The sequence below is a fragment of the Thamnophis sirtalis genome, unplaced genomic scaffold (genome assembly GCF_051295495.1).
Source record: "Thamnophis sirtalis isolate CommonGarterSnake01/CBP01778 unplaced genomic scaffold, rThaSir2_p1.2 scaffold_3, whole genome shotgun sequence".
Taxonomy (NCBI): Eukaryota; Metazoa; Chordata; class Lepidosauria; order Squamata; family Natricidae; genus Thamnophis; species Thamnophis sirtalis.
Genome location: NW_028261383.1, coordinates 166,350,536 through 166,373,281, shown reverse-complemented (window position 1 = coordinate 166,373,281; position 22,746 = coordinate 166,350,536). Strand labels below are relative to the sequence as shown.

The window sequence follows — 22,746 nt, the reverse complement described above, 5'->3', positions numbered from 1 at the left end:
AAGAATTTCTTATGCTCAGAACGCTTTTTAAATGCATCAAGCCAAATTAGAATGTAAATGAAGTGAAAGGCAGCTGCTACCCAATCATTAAAAAAAAAGTTGGCCTCAAATATTGCTAATGGTTAGCAATTGCAAACTATTAAAATCATTTTAATAAATGTGTTAATTATAAAATTGTAGCCATTCTGAGTAGGAAGGGCTCTTGGCAATGACTGAGTTTAACCCTTTGCTCCCTGAAGGAATCCAAATTAAAACATCCCAGATAGACAGCTATTTAGCTTCTGTTTGAACTCATCCAATGAAGGGGAAACCAGCATGTCTTTGAGTAGCTGGCTCTACTGCTGAACTATTCTTAGAGAGGTGTCCCCCCCCTGCTATAATTCCAATGGAATTTGTCTTGGGTAGACCCAGAATTTTCAGCAGTGGTTATGTTAGCTGGGGAATTTTGGCAGTCACAACATCCAACCCATCTGGAAGGTCCTTTCTAGTTACAAGTACTAGATGCTATCATATCCTCCCTGTGTTTTCTGTTCTCCAGGCTCAGCTTACCCAGCTCTTTCCATCTTTATTGACGAAACTATCTATTTTTCCTACAAATATTTTTTTCCCTGTGCTTTGAATTTTACACTTCATTGTTTTTTTTCTATAGAACCATGGTTGAGTGTCCTGCAGTATCCTCCCAAAACAGGCACTGGCTTTGCAAATGCACTCTTTAAGAAGGAGCGCCATCCAAAATACCATCTCCTGAGATAGGAGATAGGAGATCTTCCCTAGGAAGGTATAGCTGCTATCACCCTCTTTGCTGTTCAACCTCCTTCCCCCAAGTGATGTCATGTGAAAGGCCTGTCTTCTACTTACAGCAAAGAGGCGAAGGACGTTGGCCACCATAATAGAGACAGAGCTGGCAGAGGCCCCAATGACAGCCACCACGCGCTCTGGTTTGGCAATAATGGGTGGCTCCCCATTGGAGCAGCGCACATCGGAAGTGTCCTTCTGAATCAGTGCCTGGACAAAAGTCAATGATTGTTCCAAGGCATAGGTGTCACGAGAGCAGGTATCCAGGATACGGGCCCCCAAAGTTATGTTGGGAAGCAGATCAGGGTCACTGTTGATCTGGTCCAGAGCGTAAAGCATGGCCTCCATCCGATGGATCCCCTTTTCTTTCTTCACCTCCCCACAAGGTACTCCAGCTGGGCCACGGGAATGCACAGGGAACAGGCCTCCGAGAGTGATGTCTCCTTCTATCTTGATTGAATGTGGCTGGGTGGGTGCTTGGCTACGTACCCAGCCTGGGCCAGATCCTAAGGCCCACAGTGACCAGAACCAAAAGAGAGGGAAGTTAGTAGACTCCATGATGGCTTGCTGTCTTTTTGTGATCTTGGGATGGCTACAGCCTACAAACAGAAGAAGGCAAACATACAAAGGAACTGGGTTCAACTCTTATTCCAGCACCCACTAAGATTTGCTATTCTGAGACAGAATAAAAGTTAAACAGTGTTTTTTTTCTCCCTCCTGGAAATTTCATTTAAAATCATTGACAGATGCATGACCAGGAAAGGTTTTCTGTTTAGAACGAGGTTTAGAATGGTCTACTCCACTATTTTTTGGAAATGTAGTTGTGTAAAAGCCAAAGTAATATATAAATAAATCAAAATCCATGTGTGACTAAGGCTTTGTTCAAAAACTGACACTCAAATAATCCAGCAAAACTCACAGTGCATCAAATCCACCTATAGTTCTGTCTCAGAGCACCTGAACATTTTGCCCTCATCTCCTAGGCCAGGGATGCTGAACCTTTTTGGCACCGAGTGCTGAAAAGGGAGCACACTCGCTCATCTGGGCCGCGACCAGGAAGAGGAGCTGCCCAGTAGGCATGCGCGCACTGGGGAATAAACTTCTGGCATGTGCACTGGCCAGCTAGTCTTCCAGTTACTGGCTCACATGCACGCACAACAATCAGCTGGCCAGCACACATGCTCACGTTGGAAAACGGAAGATCAGCTCTTCCAGTTTCTGGCGCTGCTGCCAGCTAATCTTCCAGTTACTGGCTCACATGCACGCACAACAATCAGCTGGCCAGCACACATGCTCACGTTGGAAAACGGAAGATCAGCTCTTCCAGTTTCTGGCGCTGCTGCCAGCTGGTCTTCCAGTTACTGGCTCATATGCACACACAACAATCAGCTGGCCAGCACACATGCTTACGTTGGAAAATGGAAGATCAGCTCTTCCAGTTTCTGGCGCTGCTGCCAGCTAGTCTTCCAGTTACTGGCTCACATGCACGCACAACAATCAGCTGGCCAGCACACATGCTCACGTTGGAAAATGGAAGATCAGCTCTTCCAGTTTCTGGCACTGCTGCACGCATGAAGTCCAGCTGATTGCCATGCATGCATGTGCGCCAGAAACCCGGAAGAGGAACAGGTGACACCGCGCATATCAGGCGACATGACTCCACGTGCCACTTCGGCCATGCGTGCCATAGGTTTGCCATCATGGTCCTAGGCCATAGCAATCCAGAAGTCCAGGTAGAATTTGATCATGATAGAATCGTTCCCTTGCTCAGCTGTAACCCCTGGACGCCTAATTTCTGTTTGCCAAAAATCGGTTTTCTGTCATTTGTTTCCCTTTAGACAGTGCAAACAATGTGAAAACAATACGGTTGGCCAATTTTGCTTGGTTTAATTGCATTTCCTGAGCTGGGGGAAAAAAAATAATTCCCTTGTGCTGGAGTTCTCACTGTATGATAAGCTTCCCTAAGGGGACCCTAGGAACTGTGAGGGGAGCTGTAGGATCCGGTTCAGGACTTCTGGCTATTGGAAAACGGAGCTGCTGATCAGCTTCTCCTGACATTGGAGGCAGTGATAAATCCCAAAGCATTTTCTCCTAAGAATAGAACTGCCACAATAAATCTAAAATTCGCTTTCCTTTTAGAACCTCAAAATTCTTCTGCGGCTCATAATACCTCTTGCTTTATTCACCTGCTAGGGATGGTTTCTTTACCTTTTGAGGAGCGGTGACCACGTTTTGGTGACTATAAAAACCCCCATTGTTGTGCAAGACCAGTTACACGTCACAGCCATATGAGGTTTTTCTGTTCATCCTGGGTTTACTGGACAGTTTTATTTGAAAATATAATATAAATATTTATAGTTTTTTTAAAAAAAGATATGACTGTTTAAAATAAATTTAAATGTTATTAAAGTGAATAAATGCATTCAGTTGTTTGCTAGGGTGGTTTTCAGCATTTGCAATGAAGTAATTGTTGTAATTGTTTTAATTGTAAGTTTATTTATAGGCCGCCCTTTTCCCTGAGGGGACTCAGGGCGGCTTACAACTTGTGGGGAAGGGAATACAGACAGTGACATATAAAAACAGTACATAATTAAAAATAGAAACAACATTCATCATTCGGGTGGGGACGAATTACAATCTTTAACCTCAGGCCTGACGGGATAGCCAGATCTTGAGGGCTATGCGGAAGGTCTGGAGGGTGGTGAGGGTACGAATCTCCACGGGGAGATCGTTCCAAAGGGTCGGAGCTACTACTGAAAAGGCTCTCCTCCGCGTGGTTGCCAGTCGACACTGACTGGCGGATGGAACGCGGAGGAGGCCTAATCTGTGTGATCTGATAGGTCGCAGGGAGGTAATTGGCAGGAGGCGGTCTCTCAAGTGGGAAGTTTTTAACATTTGTTGAGTGCCCAACATTTATTCAACTGCAACCATCAGCTCAAATGCTATCCTTTTTCTCCCTTATTTATTCTTTCCCATTGGCCACATTATCGTCACACCCATTGCATTCGGTATGAGCCAAGGTGGCGCAGTGGTTAAATGCAGCACTGCAGGCTACTGCTAGATCAGCAGGTCAGCGGTTCAAATCTCACCGGCTCAGGGTTGACTCAGCCTTCCATCCTTCCGAGGTGGGTAAAATGAGGACCCAGATTGTTGGGGGCAATATGCTGACTCTCTGTAAACCGCTTAGAGAGGCCTGAAAGGCCTATGAAGCGGTATATAAGTCTACTGCTATTGCTATTGCTATTGCTATGACGATAATGTGATGAAAATTATTATAGGAAACCTTTTTCCCCCATCCTGCAGCTTCACTTTGCCCAGTGATAGGACCAGCTTTGTATTGACAGTTCTGGGGGAGGCATGATGGGAATTGCATCCAGATACTCCAGAGGTGGGTTCCTACCAGTTCGCACCTATTCGGTAGAACCAGTTCACCAAATCTACCCAACCGGTTAGAAGAGGTTCCACCAGTGGACCCGGAAAGCAGGCTACACCTACAGAAGAGGTTCCAACATTTTTTGAAACCCACCACTGGTCCTTGGATATGATTATTCTACACTATCATGCTCATATTTATAAAACTCAGTGCCTCTGTGAAAGGTAAGGGTGACTACTGCGTTTGTGGTGCAATCAGAACATTGTGTGTGTTGAAGTTGTTTTAACGCAAACCAAAGATGCCTTTTAAAAAATAAGTTTGCATCCTATTCTTATGCATGCCAGTGCTGTGTGTGAGGTGGTTCTGACAAGTGTCGTCGGCATCTTCATATCCGGTCACATGGGCGGCAAGCCACTCCCATCCGGTCACATGGGCGGCAAACCACTCCCACAAAGGAGGTCACACCCACAGAGTAGGTTCGAACAATTTTTGAAACCCACCACTAAGATACATGGATGGCGCCTTGAAGAACACCATGCCATGGGGATCTCTGTCATAGCCATATCTCCTAATTGTCAGGGACTCTCAAACTGTAGGATGTGTGTGGGGTGGGGTGTGTATGAGAGAGATTGGGGGGGATCGTTTAAACATGATCAGGTTTGTCTAGGCAAAACTTAAAGACAACCAACATGAGCTGAAGAAGCTTCTAGGATAAGAAGGGAAACGTCTTCAAAGAAAAAACAGAAAGTCCAGTTGCCTCTTGAAAAAGCACCTTTGGGATAGCCAGCCCTTTTTTTTTTTTTTTTTTTTTGCTTTTGGTCTCCGTGTGCTATACAGGTTAAAATTTCATGTATTATATTTATTTATTTATTTTTCATATTGCTCTATGGCCCATCAGATTACTGAGAATATATGTATTTCTTGCCCAACTAAATCCCCTTTATCATTCATGGTAATGCAAAGTCATAGGCTCCCTCCCTGCCTAAAAACGCCTCCTCTCCTCTCCACAGCTTGGTACTTCCTGGAGTAAAGACAAAGTTTAAAGGTAGAGGGAAGGTGAAGACTCTGGAGCCATTAAAAAAAACAAAAACCTCGTGCTAGGGTCTGAACTGAGGCACAGAAGAGCATAGAAGAGTTTTCCCTAATCTGCCTGACTATCCAGCCACCCTTTTATCCAACCAATCTCTTTTTTTCCCCTCCCTTTCTGCTGATCTGATCTTTCCTTGGACTCAGTTCGCCCAAGATGGCTAAAAACCACAATTAAAACAACAGCCTAACCATTTTAATAACAGCTGCAAAGCAACCATCACATAAGGGAGGGAGAAAATGTAAATATAGTAACCATAAAAATAATGTAACCACCAGTGGTCTTAAGCCTTCTTTAAAAATAAGTTTTGGTACTTTGCACAAGGCTATTTGAGGAGTTCCTTTCCTTTCCTTTCCTTTCCTTTCCTTTCCTGTCCTGTCCTGTCCTGTCCTTTTTTCTTCCCCCCTTCCTTTCAGTTCTTTCTGTTCTTGATGGTCCACCGGCATACATCTCATTTAATTCATTTTATGAATACACTTACATTATGCATATTTGAACATTTGTAATCTTCATCGTAAACGGCCATGAAGGAAGGCTTTCATAATAACCTCAAGAATCACCCAGTTCAAAAAATAAAGCTGTTTTTTGCACTCATACAATTAACCTCATTAATACTGTCTCCGTAGACAAAGGATTCACCTGTTGAGATGTTTGTAATATGATAAGGATTTTTCCCTCTCTTTGTTTAAAATCTCTACACTCTTACAATATGTATAATATTGGGTTAATATATCAATCATCATGGAAGAAATTGTGTTGAGAAGCAACCTGTCAAATGAGCTACGGATTCTTGCCTTCTCCTTTTACATTCTTCTAAGCAGCCACATGGACACCGGGGGAATAAGAATGGTTGCTTGCCCATGTCAGGCATGTGTCAAATTGGGTAGTTAGGGCCAGGGGTTTTGAACACAAACATCAGCTGGAAGCAAGAGAGAGAGAGGGAGGGAGGGAGGGAGAAAGAGAGACACACACAGAGAGAGAAAGAGAGAGAGAGACAGAGACAGAGAGAGACAGAGACAGAGAGAGACAGAGAGAGAGAGAGAGAGAGAGAGAGAGAGAGAGAGAGAGAGAGACAGAGAGAGAGAAAGCAAGAAAGATTTCGGAGATATGGTCTAGTACCCTCCAGATAGTTGCTAGGGTAGACATTTCAATGCAGCCGAGGGACTTTGAGTTGGAGAAGGTTGTGATATCTGAATGGCGACTCATTTTCTGAAAGGGAGGATGTTGAAACAGTGAGGGAGAGAGGGGAGGAGAGGCTTGGGCCGATCATGCAGGAATATGTGTGAGTGAATGTCAAGCAAAGAAAATGAAGCTTCCCCCCTCCCCCCTTCTGATTGTGTGATTGTGCAGTTCCCTTGAGGGAGACGGGCAGCTTATAAATATGAAATAGAAATAAATAAACACATACATACATTTTACTAAGCCACATTCAGGGGACCAACAGGATATCAGCGTTCAAGAAAGCATGACAAGGCGGGGATGAGGGAAATTACAGGTAGTCCCAGTTCATTTAATGATTATGACAACGGCACTGAAAAAAAGTGACTTATGACAACTTTTCAGACTTACGACCATTGCCGCATCCCCCATGATAACATGATCAAAAGTCAGACACTTGGTAACTGACTCATATTTATGACGGTTGCAGGTTCACGCAGTTCCCTTTTGCGACCTTCTGACAAGCAAAGTCAACGGGGAAATCATTCACTTAAGAACCATGGTACTAACTTAACAACTGCTGTGATTCATGTAACAACTGTGGCAAGAAAAGTCGTAAAATGGGACAAAACTGACTTAACAACTGTCTCGCTTAGCAAGATAGCAATAGCAGTTAGACTATACCGCTTTATAGAGCTTTCAGCCCTCTCTAAGCGGTTTACAGAGTCAGCATATCGCCCCCAACAATCCGGGTCCTCATTTCACCCACCTCGGAAGGATGGAAGGCTGAGTCAACCTTGAGCCGGTGAGATTTGAACCGCCGAACTGCTGAACTAGCAGTCAGCTGAAGTGGCCTGCAGTACTGCACTCTACCCACTGCGCCACCTCAGCTCTTTTGGGCTCAATTGTAGTAGTAAGTCAAGGACTCCCTGTAATGTGATTTGGTTTAAAAACATTTTTAAAATATGCATTTGGAGATGCATGAATTTCAGAGGATGGATGGATGGATGGATATTCTACACAAAACGCACACTGTAATGAAAATATTGCACACAAAAACATCCTAACTAAGGGAAACTATAGGAATTGTTCTAGATTTCAGGCAGGAAGAAATAGGCACACGCAGCTCAGTGGAAACTTCAAAGGAAATTTCTGAGAGAAAACAAAACTAATGGGTGCATCTTTCTCTGTGTGAAGTCCCTCTGAACAACGCCAGGCTCTTTTGGAGCAGAGCTAAATAGTGAAACGAAAGAAGCCTGAAGGGTTAGAGGCACAAGGAGGGGAGAAAATGTCTTGCCTCATCAGTGCTTTTGTGCTATAAAATCACATTCCGTTTATGGCACCAGGTTCACAAGATCTCTCTGGGAAAGTGTTATTCTTCTGCAGACTCTCTTTAATTCTGGAGCATTCAAAGGACGTGATTTTGGAAAACGTGATGTCTCTCTCAGTTCTCTCAGCCTTTTCCCTGTCCAAGGGATATTATGTGGATTTCAGTTTTACAACTGCACGTATTGCATATGTTTTTCACGAAACTCCTTCCACACCCTACTACCGAGTAATTATTTTTATTTGATTTCTATGGAGCCTGCGCTGGGAGAATTAATGGCAGTCTCTCTGGGTGTGAGAGCGATGGTATGCGTGCATGGTTTTAGTGATGAACTGCAAAATAATTTCCTTTAGTACAATTCTCTTTGAAAAGAAACCCCCCTCATGGTCTTAATCGGAAGTCCATTCTTCCATCTGCAGCAGCAGATGAAATAACTTTACACTTTTGGCATTGGAAAGTTATTTAAGGACATTGTGTGCAAAGAGTTAGGATACAAGAGACTGGGGCACTTCCATACTGGTGTTTTGACTTCCAAATCCTTCAAAAGCAATTTGAAAGAGGCTGTAATCATTTTCCCTGCCACCAACCTCTGAGGCATGGGTCACCAAAACCTGGTCTGTGAACTGGCACCAGATCGTGGCATGCCACAAACTGGGCCACACAAACAAGCGAAGCCCCATCGGCGGGGGCATGCACCCTCCGGTCCACGGGAAAACTTCTGTCCATGGAACCAGTCCCTGGAACCAGATTGGAGGCCGCTGCTCAGAGGTGGGTTCCTACCAGTCCGCACCAGTTCGGTAGAACCGGTTCGTCAAATCTACCGAACTGGTTAGAAGAGGTTCCACCAGAAAGCAGGCCACACCTACAGAAGAGGTTCCAAAATTTTTTGAAACCCACCACTGACACACACAGAGAGACTCACAGAGAGAGAGAAAGAGAAAGAAAGGAAGAAAGAAAAAAAGAAAAAAGAAAGAAAAAGTGAGAGAGAGATGAAAGAAAAAAAGGAAAAAGGGACAGAGAGACAAAAGGAAGGAAAGAGAGAGAGAGAAAGAGAGAGAGAGAGAGAGAGAAAGAAAGAAAACACATGGCCGGCAAGCCACTCCTACCAGGTCACATGGCTGGCAAGCCACTCCCACAAAGGAGGCCACACCCACAGAGTAGGTTCGAAAATTTTTTGAAACCCACCACTGCCGCTGCTCTAAGAAATAAGAATGGACTGGAATGATCACTTTTCCTCAGGTAAAAATCTATATTTAGGGACATTGTGGCTCAGTGGCTAAGAGGCTAAGCTTGTCAATCAGAAAGGTCGGCAGTTCGGTGGTTCGAATCCCTAGTGTCGCCTAACCGAGTGAGCTCCCGTTACTTGTCCCAGCTTCTGCCAACCTAGCAGTTCGAAAGCATGTAAAAATGCAAGTAGAAAAATAGGGGCCACCTTTGGTGGGAAGGTAATAGTGTTCTGTGAGCCTTCGGCATTTAGTCCTGCCAGCCACATGACCCTGGAGACATCTTCGGACAGCACTGGCTTTGAAACAGAGATGAGCACTGCCCCCTAGAGTCGGGAGTGACTCGCACATACAGTATGTGCGAAGCGAACCTTTACTTTTACCTTTATATTTTTTATTAATGTTGATCTGTAACCTCAAAAATATCCATAGGTTCAATCAGGGCCACAACGACCTAGGAGTATAATTCCACTCCATTATGGTTATAAATAGAAGGCTACCTATATGCCAGGGGTGAAATTCAGCAGGTTCTGACCGGTTCTGGAGAACCGGTAGCAGAAATTTTGAGTAGTTAGCATGTTCTTATAACGATCCAAGACACATGTAGATGAAAGGTTGAGTAACTAGCCCTGTGGTGTAGCCAGGACAATCTGGAGCTGAACACGCTCAAAACTGTATAGAGATGAGAGTAGATTTTAGGAGGAATGCTCCTATTCTACCATGTCTTAATATATTTGACAGCACAGTAGCAGTAGTAGAATCTTTATATGCCGAGGTGGCGCAGTGGTTAGGGTGCAGTACTGCAGGCCACTTCAGCTGACTGTTATCTGCAGTTCAGCGGTTCTAATCTCACTGGCTCAAGGTTGACTCAGCCTTGCATCCTTCTGAGGTGGGTGAAATGAGGACCCAGACTGTGGGGGCAATATGCTGACTCTGTAAACCGCTTAGAGAGGGCTGAAAGCCCTATGAAGCGGTATATAAGTCTTAACTGCTATTGCTATTGCTATTGCTATCTTTCAAGTTTTGAGTTCTATAATCTCCCAGGATTTGAAATGGACACCTAATATTAGGTAAAGATAAAGGTTCCCCTGGTACATATGTGCTAGTCATTCCCATCTCTAGGGGGCGGTGCTCATCTCTGTTTCAAAGCCAAAGAGTCAGTGTTGTCCGAAGACGTCTCCGTGGTCATGTGGTCGGCATGACTAAACATCGAAGGTGCACAGAACACTGTTACCTTCCCACCAAAGGTGGCCCCTATTTTTCTACTTGCATTTTTACATGCTTTCAAACTGCTAGGTTGGCAGAAGCTGGGACAAGTAACGGGAGTTCACTCTGTTACGCAACGCTAGGAATTCGAACCTTTCTGATCGACAAGCTCAGCCACTGAGCCACCACGTCCTTAACATTAGAACCATCATCAAAATGGCACAACAAAAGAATGTTCTTCCTGCATCAACTTAAGTTCAGACTGGCCCAGGAGGTGTTGATACTGTTCTACGAAGAATTAATGAATCTGTTATTTGTACTTCTATAACTGTCTGGTTTGGTACAGCAACTAAACTGGATAAAGTACACTCCAAAGGAGAGCTAGGATTGCAGAAAGAACAATTGCTACCAACCTGACTTCCATAGAAGACCTATATATTGCACGGGTCAGAAGGAGAGCTGAGAAAATAACTACAGACTACAACAATAGCAATAGCAATAGCAGTTAGATTTATATACCGCTTCATAGGGCTTTCAGCCCTCTCTAAGCGGTTTACAGAGTCAGCATATCGCCCCCAACAACAATCTGGGTCCTCATTTTACCCACCTCGGAAGGATGGAAGGCTGAGTCAACCCTGAGCCGGTGAGATTTGAACCGCTGAACTGCTTAACTAGCAGTCAGCTGAAGTGGCCTGCAGTTCTGCACTCTACCCACTGCGCCACCTTGGCTCTATAGATCCTGGACATAAACTGTTTCAACCCTTCTCCCCAGGACGCCGCTACAGGGCATTATATATCCAAAACAACTAGACACGGGGACAGTTTTTTCCCTGGTGCCATCATTCTCCTGAACACGTAATTCTCACAGTACTGTCTTATGTCTAAATATATTCACCCATGTTGTATGGCTGTAGTATTATTATACAGCTATTATACTCAGGGGTGCGTTCCAGCTTCTGTTACTGCCGGTTCGCTAAGGGATGTGCTTCGTGCACGTGCACGCTTGATGTGCGTTACGTGTGCATGCGCAGTAGTAAAAAAATTGCTTCTGTCGCATGCACAGAAGCAAAAAACAAGATGGTGGCGCCTATAGCGCCGCCGATAGAACTGGTTCGGGGGCATGGCCAGCCGAGTTACTTCCTACTCTGCCAAACCGGTCCGAACTGGTAGGAACCCACCTCTGATTATATTACAGTATTATACTGCTGCACAAATTCCTTGTGTGTTTAAACATGCTTGGTCAATAAAGCTATTCTGTTCTGTTCTGTTCATCTTCTATATTACCACTTCTTATTGGTATCATTATTATGATTATTATTACCCTGTTGCTTTGCAGGTACATTGAGTGCTTCTGCACCAGAGACAAGTTCCTTATGTATCTAATCACACTTGGCCAATAAAGCCATTCTGCTCTGCTCTGCTCTGTTCTTCTTTCATTTCATTTCCACCTTCTTCAGGAACACAGAAATAGTTTTCATAGTGAAGAAATTCAAATTTTCTATTACGTTTTTCTGGTTCCACCACAAAACTGCGGTAGACAAAACCGCGCTTGTACGTGACGTCATCACAGCACGACGAAAACATCGCGCTGTGAGCGGTAAATTTAAAATGAAAGCGAAAACCTTACCCTAACCCCCCCAAACCTAACCCTAAACCTAACCCTAACCCTAAACCTAAACCTAACCCTTAACCTAACCCTAACCCTAACCCTAAACCTAACCCTTAACCTAACGCTAAACCTAACGCTAAACCTTAACCTAACGCTAAACCTAACGCTAACGTTTAACATAACCCTAAACCTAACCCTAACCCTTAACCTAACCCTAACCCTAACCCTAAACCTAACCCTTACGTTTATGTGAATCAGCTTGCTTTAATTTTATTTAAATTTCAATTTAATTTATTTTTAATTTTTTTCATCGCGCTGCTGATGACGTCAGGTACGCGCTTTCGTCGAGCGCGGTTTTGTCTACTGCGGTTTTGACGGGTCACAGTTTTTCTACTATGGCAAAAGCTCCCTTCCTTGTAAGTTCTTTATTATCAATTGGTTAAAGATGGCCATTATACTGCACACTTAACTACAAATTTACGTTTTATAACTGGAGCATTTATCCTAAATAACAGAGCAGTGCAGTTTTTCCTATGTATTTTGATCCGGATCACATCTATTATTAATTCTCTGTATAATCTTTCATTGTAAATATCATAACTTGATTTAACTCTTATTATTTCATTTTTCATTACTACTAATGGACAACCCTCTTTGATTTTAATAACCAACTTGGATTTTAACTACAACCAGCCAATTGCTCTAGGTTTAAGATGACTACAGTCAGTTTGGAATAATTTGGCCTTCCCAAGTTGTAATATTTTTCCTTTACAAAAATCTTTCTTTGGGGGCATAATGAAAATTCAGAGACTATAAGTTAGGAAAAATACCACAAAATATCTCCATCTCCCTCTCTCTAAGTACTGTATATGTGGGGATGATAACTAAACTAAATAAAAAGAGCCGAGGTGGCACAGTGGTTAGGGTGCAGTACTGCAGGCCACTTCAGCTGACTGTGATCTGCAGTTCAGCGGTTCAAATCTCACCGGCTCAAGGTCGACTCAGCCTTCCATCCTTCCGAGGTGGGTGAAATGAGGACCCAGACTGTGGGGGCAAGTTGCTGACTCAATTTGCTAAAAAATTTGTAAACCGCTTAGAGAGGGCTGAAAGCCCTATTAAGCGGTATAGAAGTCTAATAATAAATAAATAAAAAAATAAAAACTCCATCTTTCACATAGCTTTGTTAACCAAAGAAGCCAGTTAGCCTTTCCAACTCTGCTTCAGATAGCTTGTCTCTTCCTCAAAAGTAAGCACAATTATAGAACAAACTAAAGTGTTGCCAAGTCAAAGTTGATGCAACTGTGTTGTCATTTTCATACCCATACAACACTGAATACACTATATTAACACCTGCTGAAAAACTGCCTTTGAACTTGTTCCTGCCACAGCTTCCAGGCAGGAGACCTGTTATTGTCATTATTGTTATTGTTACCTCTGACGAGGAAGAGCTATAGAGGAATGATCTACCAGTTCTACCCAAATAAACTTCCCCAGGCCTTTGACATCCAGCAAGTTGTCCTAGACTTCCCATCACCTGGGATCAATGCAACCAATGGGGCTTCTGGCTGGAGGTAGAAGAAGAGTCCTCTGCTACCTTTGGAAAATATGCCATCGAGTTAGATTGTACTAGAGGAAGCCTGTGGTTTAAAAAATGTTCCTGGTTCCTTCCTTCAGGTTAGATACTTGGATACACACTATAGCTGACTATTCCCTTCTGCGTTGTCACACGTTGTATGGCTGACTCTCAGATGGTTCAGCTTCCTTTTGGAAGGCAACTATCCCTCCCTACCATTCTCCAGTGATCCAGCTGACTTGATCCTATAGCTGGAGCCTGCAGAGGACAAGTCTGGAGCTCATCCTGGACATGCTGGGACTCCATCTGGCTCTTCTCTAAAATGCCCATTTGGAGCTTCCACTGCTGATGTCTGCAGTAATTGCCCTCCTGCCCGTCTTTTCAGAATGCAAAGGGATAACAGATTTATTTTTTTTAAAGAAAGGGGATTCAAGTACACTCAAAGGAGGAATGTTACAGAGATAACACAGGAATCCAAAGCTGAAGGAGAAGATTTTTTCTTCTTCTTGCTTCCATAGCTTTTTGCAACAGTTTAGGAAAGAGGCAATGAAAATGGGACCAGTGTTCAGACAGCTATGACCTAAGCATCCAATGTAAGGATGGTGGGATTATGAGGGTGTTTGCCTCAAACAACAAGATGTTTTGTGCTGGTTTGGATTCTCAAGAATAGCAGTAGACTTATATACCGCTTCATAGGGCTTTCAGCCCTCTCTAAGCGGTTTACAGAGTCAGCATATTGCCCCCAACAATCTGGGTCCTCATTTTACCCACCTCGGAAGGATGGAAGGCTGAGTCAACCCTGAGCCGGTGAGATTTGAACCGCTGAACTGCTGATCTAGCAGTAGCCTGCAGTGCTGCATTTAACCACTGCGCCACCTACCTCTTATCTCTAAGGCTAACCAAGAATTAGACGTTTAATTTTGCTTGTTTTTTTTTAAAGAAGATTGGATTTTTTATATGAAAAATATAGATGAGGGTTGAAGCAGGCATCAAGCGTGGTCTTCTCTATGGCTATCTTTCTCCTGCCAATCAATTTGATTGCAAACTCAGATCAGGATCAAAGAGTAATTACTTTGCTTCAAATGATAAATGACAAGAGATATATACAAGGTTCGTGAAATCACACAGACACAAAAATATCAAAGTGCAGTACCTTAATATACCCTCTTAATTTCTCCCTTCCTTCACTCCCTCTTCCTTCTATGCAACAGTCCTGTATCTGCCAGACTGCCAGACAGAATTTTGCCACTTGCCGTGTGATTTGGTTGGCAAGCCAATAGCTTATATACAAATTATCCAGAACGCCAGGATATTTTTATCTTAAGGGTGCTCAAATGATAGGAGGTTCATTGCAGTACTGGAAGCAGCAGCATCTAGCTGACTTTGATTGATCCCCCCCAAAAGCTGAGCATAAGCAAGGTCGCTCCATGGATCAGAGACCACGGGGAGATCACAGGGTTGCAGGCTAGCTTGGGAAGTTTGGAGGATCTTTTGGAAGAAGGGAATGGCAGATTGCATTAATATTGTTGCCCAAGAAGTCCTCCATTAAAAGGTACTCTTCGTGGGGCAGCTCTGTGAAAAGCACACGCCCTGGGCTATAGAGCAGATGGAAGGTATTAGTCAAAGTAGAAGAGATGAAGGTTTGGGCCAGAAGAAATGACTTCAGATGCTTAGGAATGAGGAGCAGGAGCAAAAAAGATAGAAAGGGGGAGAGGAGTTGGAGAACGAGAAAGTCAAGAATACATTCCTGAGGGTTTTGATGCAGTGAAAATAATTTATTTTTCTCTGCGACCCTGGACATACGGATAGAATGTAGCTGGTGAAAGTGCTAACGTCCAGGCTGCTATGTACATTGGGCAGTTCAGAAGGGAGGATATCTGATGAGAACAGGCTGGGAGGGCAGAGGTAGATGTCAAGGAAAGGACCTCCCTCCCTTCCAAGGAGGACTAAGAGGAGAAACAGCTGGTTATGCAAACAGGATGGATGTGGAGGGACACTGATTTTTCACTGATTATCTCTCTTTTGGCTTATGAGAACCTGCTTTGTACAGAGTCCGACCATGGTCCTAACCGTCTTCAACAGCTGTTCCCAATCTAGCATCCACCAGGCTTCTTGAGATAATAGTAGCACTAATACAGCATGGTTACTTATAGTTAACGTAGCTTCAGTCTACTCAATTAACTCAATGTTGTTGGTGTGTATGATGGAATCCCACATTGGTGTGTGTTCTGACCCCCCTCGTTCCACACCAAAGCACACTCCGAGCCAGAGATAAATTACAGCATTTAATTAACAAACAGGTCCTTGGCAGCAACCCAGCACAGACAAGCTTGGGCAGCAATAAACAGAGATAAGGCTTGGCAGCAATCCAGCCTGCCAAGCTCATACAAAGTTCGCCAACATTCGATTCCATGTTGACTTCTGCAAAGAGGGCATGTGCACAAGTAGCCTTTTTATAGTCTGGAGAGGAGCCTAATGACCATCAGCTGAGTGCAATTACCTCCTGTAATTGCATAATTGTTCCTGACGCCTTGTAGCTCTTCGATGGCATGCATCCAGGAACAACTCACTACTAGCCTCCGGCTCACTCTCCCTTGTCTCCTCCCCACTGGTCCAAGGCTCAGGTGCCTCCTGGTAGCCAACCAGCCTCTCTGCGCCCTGCTCGGAGTCGGAACCCTGCCCAGGGTCCTCCACATCCTCCAGAGCCGACTCTGAGGGTCTCTCACTGTTGGAGTCTGGTGGCAGCTCCAACGGCTCCTGCTGGGCCACAACAGGTGTGTATGATATAATCCCATATTAATTAGCTGAATCAAGTCCACACAACACAGTAAAGCTAAAATGCTGCTGGTGAGTTTTCTAGTACAAGGTCCTATGTAGGGATGCACACAAATTCATTGACTTGGGAATAGAACCTTCTGGAACACTTCAGAATTCCATTTCCCTCTGCACCGGGCTGAATTTCCTCCCATACTTTGTTGTTAGGGAGATTCAGCTGTTTGCAAAAGTAAATCTTTCAAACGGGAAGTGGTTCACAACTTTTCTGGGGGCTCCAGTTCTGAGATAGGTTTGTTTCCTTTAAGGTATCGTGCGTGAAACACCTCAACCTGCTTCTAGTTAGGAGGATTTACTTCTGGAAACCACTCCCCCCCACTGCCCTAATTAATCAGATGGTTAAAAGTGGCATTGGGAAGTTTATACCTTCAAGCTTGCAAGATTTCGTTAATGTAACCTTATTATCATGTAACCTTACTACCAAGTAGTCTCAAGCATGCATTTTTAAAGTGGCAACTGGGCTGTTTTTTCCTTGAGGAGGAAGAACAAAATGTTTAATTTCTCATCCAAGAAACTTCATTGGTTGTGATGGTGTGTGTGTGTGTGTGTGTGTGTGTGTAGGGATGGAGGATAGGTAGTAACAGTTGAGACTGGGTGGTGGTGGGGGATGATATCCAATATTCTGACCAGATATGGTAAAATAGATTTAGCTCGTCTTGTTACATTTCCTATCTGGTTTACCAGGATTGGTTGACAGATAAAGAATGATCTAGACTTTTCTGGAATGTTCTAACATTCTGGAATGTTCTAGTAATCTCCACATCTCTAATGCTTTGCAATGCAATCTGAAGCCTGCACGGTCTGGGAGTTATAATCCTAACATGTATGAATAGAACCAAGTCAGGAGGGCTAGTCTAGATTGATTAAAAGAAGAGTTTTGGTTTTTTTTAAGAGGGAGGGCATTACTGGCAGAAGCCAGAAATTGAACTGGGACCTGCTTCATGCAGGACACTGAACAACCTAACGGTGCTTCCTTTCTTACTGCTTCCTATTCTGACTGTCTGCTAGCCTGGAATTTTGTTCTGTTGATTTGAAGTTGAAATGGTAATAAGTTTTTTTCCCCGTGACATGTTGAAACTTTTATGTGCAGAATCTCTTTGGATTTCTGAGTCTCTATCATTGTTCATCATCAACAAAAGAAAAGTCATGAGCTGATTACTAGAAAGTGACGTTGTAAAAAGTCTGGCTGATAGAATAAGGTTGAATTCAGTTGACAACAGATGGCATGAAAGTAAAAATATCAAAACTACACAGAAAATATATCACCTGTTTTCTCAGGTTTGAGCAACGTAGTGTCTATGGGCGTCAATATGTCCAAATTATCCTTTTTCTTAGCTCTTGCTATCCTCTTCTTTAGCTTCCTCTTCCTCCTCTCCTCCCCCTTCCTCCTCCTCCCCCTTCCTCCTCCTCCTCCTCTTCTCTTCCTCCTCTTCCTCTTCCGCCTTCTCTCTTCCTACCATCATTCCAGCTTCACCTTTGTTTCAAGAATACCACTGGGCTTCATATATAAGTTTTGCTAGAAAATCAAATTAATAAGTTACTGTAATCAAATGGCTCATTTAGAAATTTGCCCACTTGTCTGCTCCCCAAAGAATCAAAACTGGGGTAGAAGAATGCATCCTGTTGTGCTGGAGGGGATGTGGGGGGGGGGGAAGCATATTAACTTGCTTTCTGATATGTAGGTGTTTTAGGATTGTCCCACTGGAACCATTTTCTAAGAACTAATAATTCCTAACGTGCCCACCAGTATCCCCCAGTTGCTTATCCCTGTTACAATTCCTCAGCCTTGAGATGGGTGTTACCTAGAGATCGTCTAGGTAAGGAGGAGGTTGAAAGACAGGTCACACTCTGAGAACTACTTGGGTCCCTGTGAAAGGTCATTTTCACTGCTAGATTTCAAGGAACATTTGCAAACGATATTCATGTCCTTCTATATGAAAAGCAAAGCTCACAGCCTGAGGTCTCGTTAACCTTTCGAGTTCTTTAACCTTGGTCAAAACGGCCTCAGGCTTAGATAATGCAAACATTCCTGGGTGGACAGCACAGAGATAATAACCATCTTCCCATGGAGACGGAGCTCCCCTCTTGATTTCTTCCAATCCCATAACATTAGTTTCTTAAAAAGTCGCCCTTTTCTAGCTGATGGGCTAGCTCAGCTTCTCCAACCCGGTCCAGATGTTCAGGAAAAACGAATGTTCCTTCCCTGGTACCAACTTATCCATTTGGGACCCGCAACGGGCGCCTTTACAGCCAGGAACCTTACCCCTCCCCCTTAGTTTACCCATCTGCAAAATGGGCCAACGGTTTCGCCTCTGCATTCCTCTTTGCCCCTACAACATCAGACAAAGACCAACTGGGAGGGGGACTCGCATCTGGCGGTCCCTTGTGGAGAGCCGGGCGTTGGCTCCGAAGGGTTGGATGGATGGATCGGATCTTGGGGAAAGGCGGACAAAGGCATGTCTTCTCCCGGGAATGTGTGCAAGAGAGGAGGCCAGGAGCACCGGCAGACTGGGCTGCTCCTCACGGGACAGACCGGGCTGTTTCCCTTCGTCCCATCCCATCAGCGCCTCTGCAGGGGCCCCAACCTCGCCCCACAGACCCGGCTCCCCGCCGGCCGCTTCTTCTTAAGGGGAGCCTTATCAAAACCTCGGGCTGGGCTAAGCTTGAGGGAGGAGGGTCAGGCGCGTCCACTTTTGCGGGCTCTGCTTTCGCCTCCCAGACTTAGCCTGGGAAGCAAAAGAACCGAGGATGCCCCTGAACGATAAGAAGGGGGGGAAAACCCGCTTCTCTTCTCCCGCGGGTTCTCTTCCAAGTGCGTCGGGACTGGGGGGGGGGGGGGGCATCCGATCCGGTTGGAAGCCAAGTTGCATGCCCGTTGCGAGCATCTCCTCCTCCACCTCCTCCCGTGAGCTCAGGTTCAACTTGCCTCCTTCCTCTCTGCTTTCCCCTTAAGTAGCAAGTCCGCGGGGAGTAGTAAGCCCTCTGCAGATGCTCGGGGCAACTCTTCTCTCCTTCCTCGCCAGGAATCACCGACCCCGCCTTCTTCCCCCCCTCTTACCTGACGCCGGGGACTCCTGCTGCCGCTGCCGAAGGCTCCCCTGGGGATCCCTGGGACTCGGGGGTCTCTCCGCCCGGCATCTCCGCCTGCACCTCCGGGAGAGGAGGCGACCGGGAGGACGGTTCGGCGGGGAGCCCGAGGGAATTAGAGATGGCAGCGAAGCGACGGACAAGGAAATCCGCTCGGAAAATCCTCGCGTTTTAATGCACCCGGCTTTGGAGAGGATTGGAGTGCAAATGGGAGGGGGAGGGAGGATAGAGACCCTTCCACCCCCCCCCCGCTATGCATTAGGGACGAGAGAGGGAGGGGGAGGGAGGGAGAACGCGAGAGAAAGAGGAACGCTGCTCTTTTTCTTTCCCTTTAGCCTTTTCCAGTTGCCACCTCTCCCTCGCCATCCTCCCTCCCGCCCTAATCCCCGTCTCTCTCTCTCTCTCTCCATCTTCTCCCCCACTTTTCCTTCCTTTGGTCGCCCCAAAGATTCTCTGATTGGAAAATAGGTGTGCATGCATGCCCACACAAGCGCGCGCGTCCGCATACATACATACACACACACACACACACACACACACACACACACACACACACACATACACACACCGCGCGTGCCACCCGATGCACCTTCTCCAAGACCCTTTGGATTTGCCCGGGTTTTCGCCAAGCGACCCAGATGTTCAAAACTAAACTCTGCATCCTGCAGGACCAGGATAGCCCAGCTCTCTCCAAATCACCGTTTTGGCTAAAAGGTCATGGTGAGGACGCAACAATTCACAACAGCACTCATTTCTGCTGTATCTAACCCCACCCCTTCCCCAAAACGATGCAGCCTTCAAGAGATTCCATGGAAATCTTAGCAGCTGGTTGTTTGGAAGTTTCGGTGTGGACAGCAAGCCAAGCCATCGTTCACATTGGCTGCCGGCCTGTACTGAGCCTGAGCTCCAGAAGTCCGCCCCCCCCCCGCCAAAAAAGACTTGGGGGCAGCTCCTAAAGCAGAGGTCACCAACCTTTTGGGCCTCAGGGACTACTAAATTCATAACTTTAAATCCTGCGGACCACTAATAAATAAATAAAGGGAGACTAGTATAGATCTATTTCAAGCTATTTAGCTCTCATCAGCTAGCCATACCCTTACTGGGATTTGAACCTGGGCTATATTACATACTAGACAGAACTCTTAGCCATTAGGCCACAGGCTCTTATCCATTATCAGCGAAACCAGGGTGAAAGGTATCTATTAGATTTTTTTTTTTTTTTTTTTTAGCCTAATGGCTAAGAGTTCTGCCTAGTATGTAATATAGCCCAGGTTCAAATCCCAGTAAGGGTATGGCTAGCTGATGAGAGCTAAATAGCTTGAAATAGATCTATACTAGTCTCCCTTTATTTATTTATCAGCACAAATACAACAAAATGTAACAAAAAGGCAACAGTAAAAATATTGGTTTCTGCCTGGATGGTCTCTTATATATATCATTTAGTGCAATATAAAAATGCAAATAATTTTTCTGCAGACCGCCGAAATTTTCTTGCGGACCATCAGTGGTCCATGGACCGCCGGTTAGTGACTGCGGTCCTAGAGCACTTCTAAATATTGCCACCAGTTATCCCATCAAATGCAGGAAGCGTAGGGAATTATACTGATGGCACTGAATGTGTGTCATTCTTTGCTGATTACTTCCAATTCTTTTTTTTTTTTCACCCTTTGGGCCTGCCCACTTTTTTATTCTGCTCCATTGGTTTGGAAGAATGGTTCCTAGAATGTTACTCTAAAGCAGTGTTTCTCAACCTTGGCAACTTGAAGATGTCCGGACTTCAACTCCCAGAATTCCCCAGCCAGCGAATGCTGGCTGGGGAATTCTGGGAGTTGAAGTCCGGACATCTTCAAGTTGCCAAGGTTGAGAAACACTGCTCTAAAGTCAAGGGAAGCCTTTGACCCTCTTCCCCCAAAACAGATGCTTTACTCCCCACCCTCCTCTGCTGACTGGAGGAGTCAAGGAGCCTTGGACAAGAACAAGTACTTTCCAGTTCGCCAGTGTATATGGAAACGCTGGATAATGGGCGCTAGAGATAGCTCCTATAGTAGCTCTTATGGCTACTACTTGTTAGTCACGCTATGGTTTAGCCCTTTGCTTAATACACCTTCAGAGCTGTGCAAGGATGCAGCTTTCAGAAGCTCTCCTTTTAACTAGAAGCTGTCTATAGAAGTGTCTTCTTTAACTGTCTGGCTTTCTCCGTGCCAATTTCCCCACAATTGTCACACGGGGCATAATTTTAGCTGTTACCGCCAGTCTCCTCTTACTCACCTCCTCCTCAAACTTTAAATGAGTCAAAGGCTGTAACTTTTCCTTCCTGAAGGATTCCGACCCCCTGCAGATTGTTTAAGTTGCTTCCCCCCCCCCCCCAAGTTTTGAGAAAGAGTCCTGAGTCCTTTATGAAGATCCTATAACAAACTACACACAAAGCCAGTTTTTCTTAACAGGTTGCAGCAAATTGAGGAGGGGATGTTTCCTGGATTGATTCTTTACTGAAATTCTACAATGATTTTTTAAAAACCTTTTTAAATCTGCGCTTCAAGGTACTAGTTGTCACCTACAAAGCCCTTCATGGTATTGGATCTGGGTACTTGAGAGACCGCCTACTGCCAATTACCTCCACTAGGCCAATAAGATCCCATAGATTAGGCCTCCTCCGAATTCCATCAGCCGGCCAATGTCGACTGGCAACTACCCGGAGGAGAGCCTTCTCTGTGGCTGCTCCGGCCCTCTGGAACGAGCTCCCCGTGGAGATTCGTACCCTCACCACCCTCCAGACCTTCCGCGTAGCCCTTAAATCCTGGCTGTCCCGACAGGCCTGGGGCTAAAGACTTCAACCCCACTCGAATAGTATGACTGTTGTGCCTTTTTTTTAATGATGTATTGTCTTCATGATTGTAACTTGTTTGTCCTTCCCTCCCCCTGAATTGTGAGCTGCCCTGAGTCCCCTCAGGGAAAAGGGCGGCATACAAATAAAGTAAATTGAAATTGAAATTAAATCAGTCCTATGATCATGACATGGTTAAGCTGCTCCTGACCCCTTCCGTCTTTCTCTTGTTCTCTCCTTGAGTTATAGCAATAGCAGTTAGACTTATATACCGCTTCATAGGGCTTTCAGCCCTCTCTAAGCGGTTTACAGAGTTGGCATATTGCCCCCAACAACAATCCGGGTCCTCATTTTACCCACCTCGGAAGGATGGAAGGCTGAGTCAACCCTGAGCCGGTGAGATTTGAACCGCCGAACTGCAGAACTAGCAGTCAGCTGAAGTGGCTGCAGTACTGCACCCTAACCACTGCGCCACCTCGGCTTATGTCAAGCGGACACCAACTGTGTCCCAGTAAAATGAGAGTGCTTTACTCTTGTTGTTTATTCTCCAATCTGAGAGCCCCTTGTACAGTTCTTTGCCATGCTTTCCTGTTTTACTAATCTGTGTAATTTGGTCATTTGCAAGTTTGACTGCTATGCTGTCAGTTCTAGT

The 22,746-nt window shown here is 45.1% G+C and overlaps 1 protein-coding gene across 2 annotated transcripts in view; it reads right to left on the bottom strand.

Annotated features, from left to right (window-relative positions):
• LOC106549970 (metabotropic glutamate receptor 6) overlaps positions 1-19,396 on the bottom strand; it is a 50,838-nt gene extending 31,442 nt beyond the window's left edge. The window contains exons 1-2 of one of the 2 annotated variants that reach the window (XM_087710762.1): positions 19,242-19,396; positions 859-1,394 (exon numbers count right to left, since the gene is read on the bottom strand). In XM_087710762.1, the coding sequence (XP_087566888.1) occupies positions 859-1,353 (495 nt within the window). In that variant the 5' untranslated portion in view covers positions 1,354-1,394; positions 19,242-19,396. The remainder of the gene's footprint in view (positions 1-858; positions 1,395-19,241) is intronic. The other variant, XM_087710763.1, reaches the window with a different exon arrangement.
• Between the last annotated feature and the right edge of the window lie 3,350 nt (positions 19,397-22,746).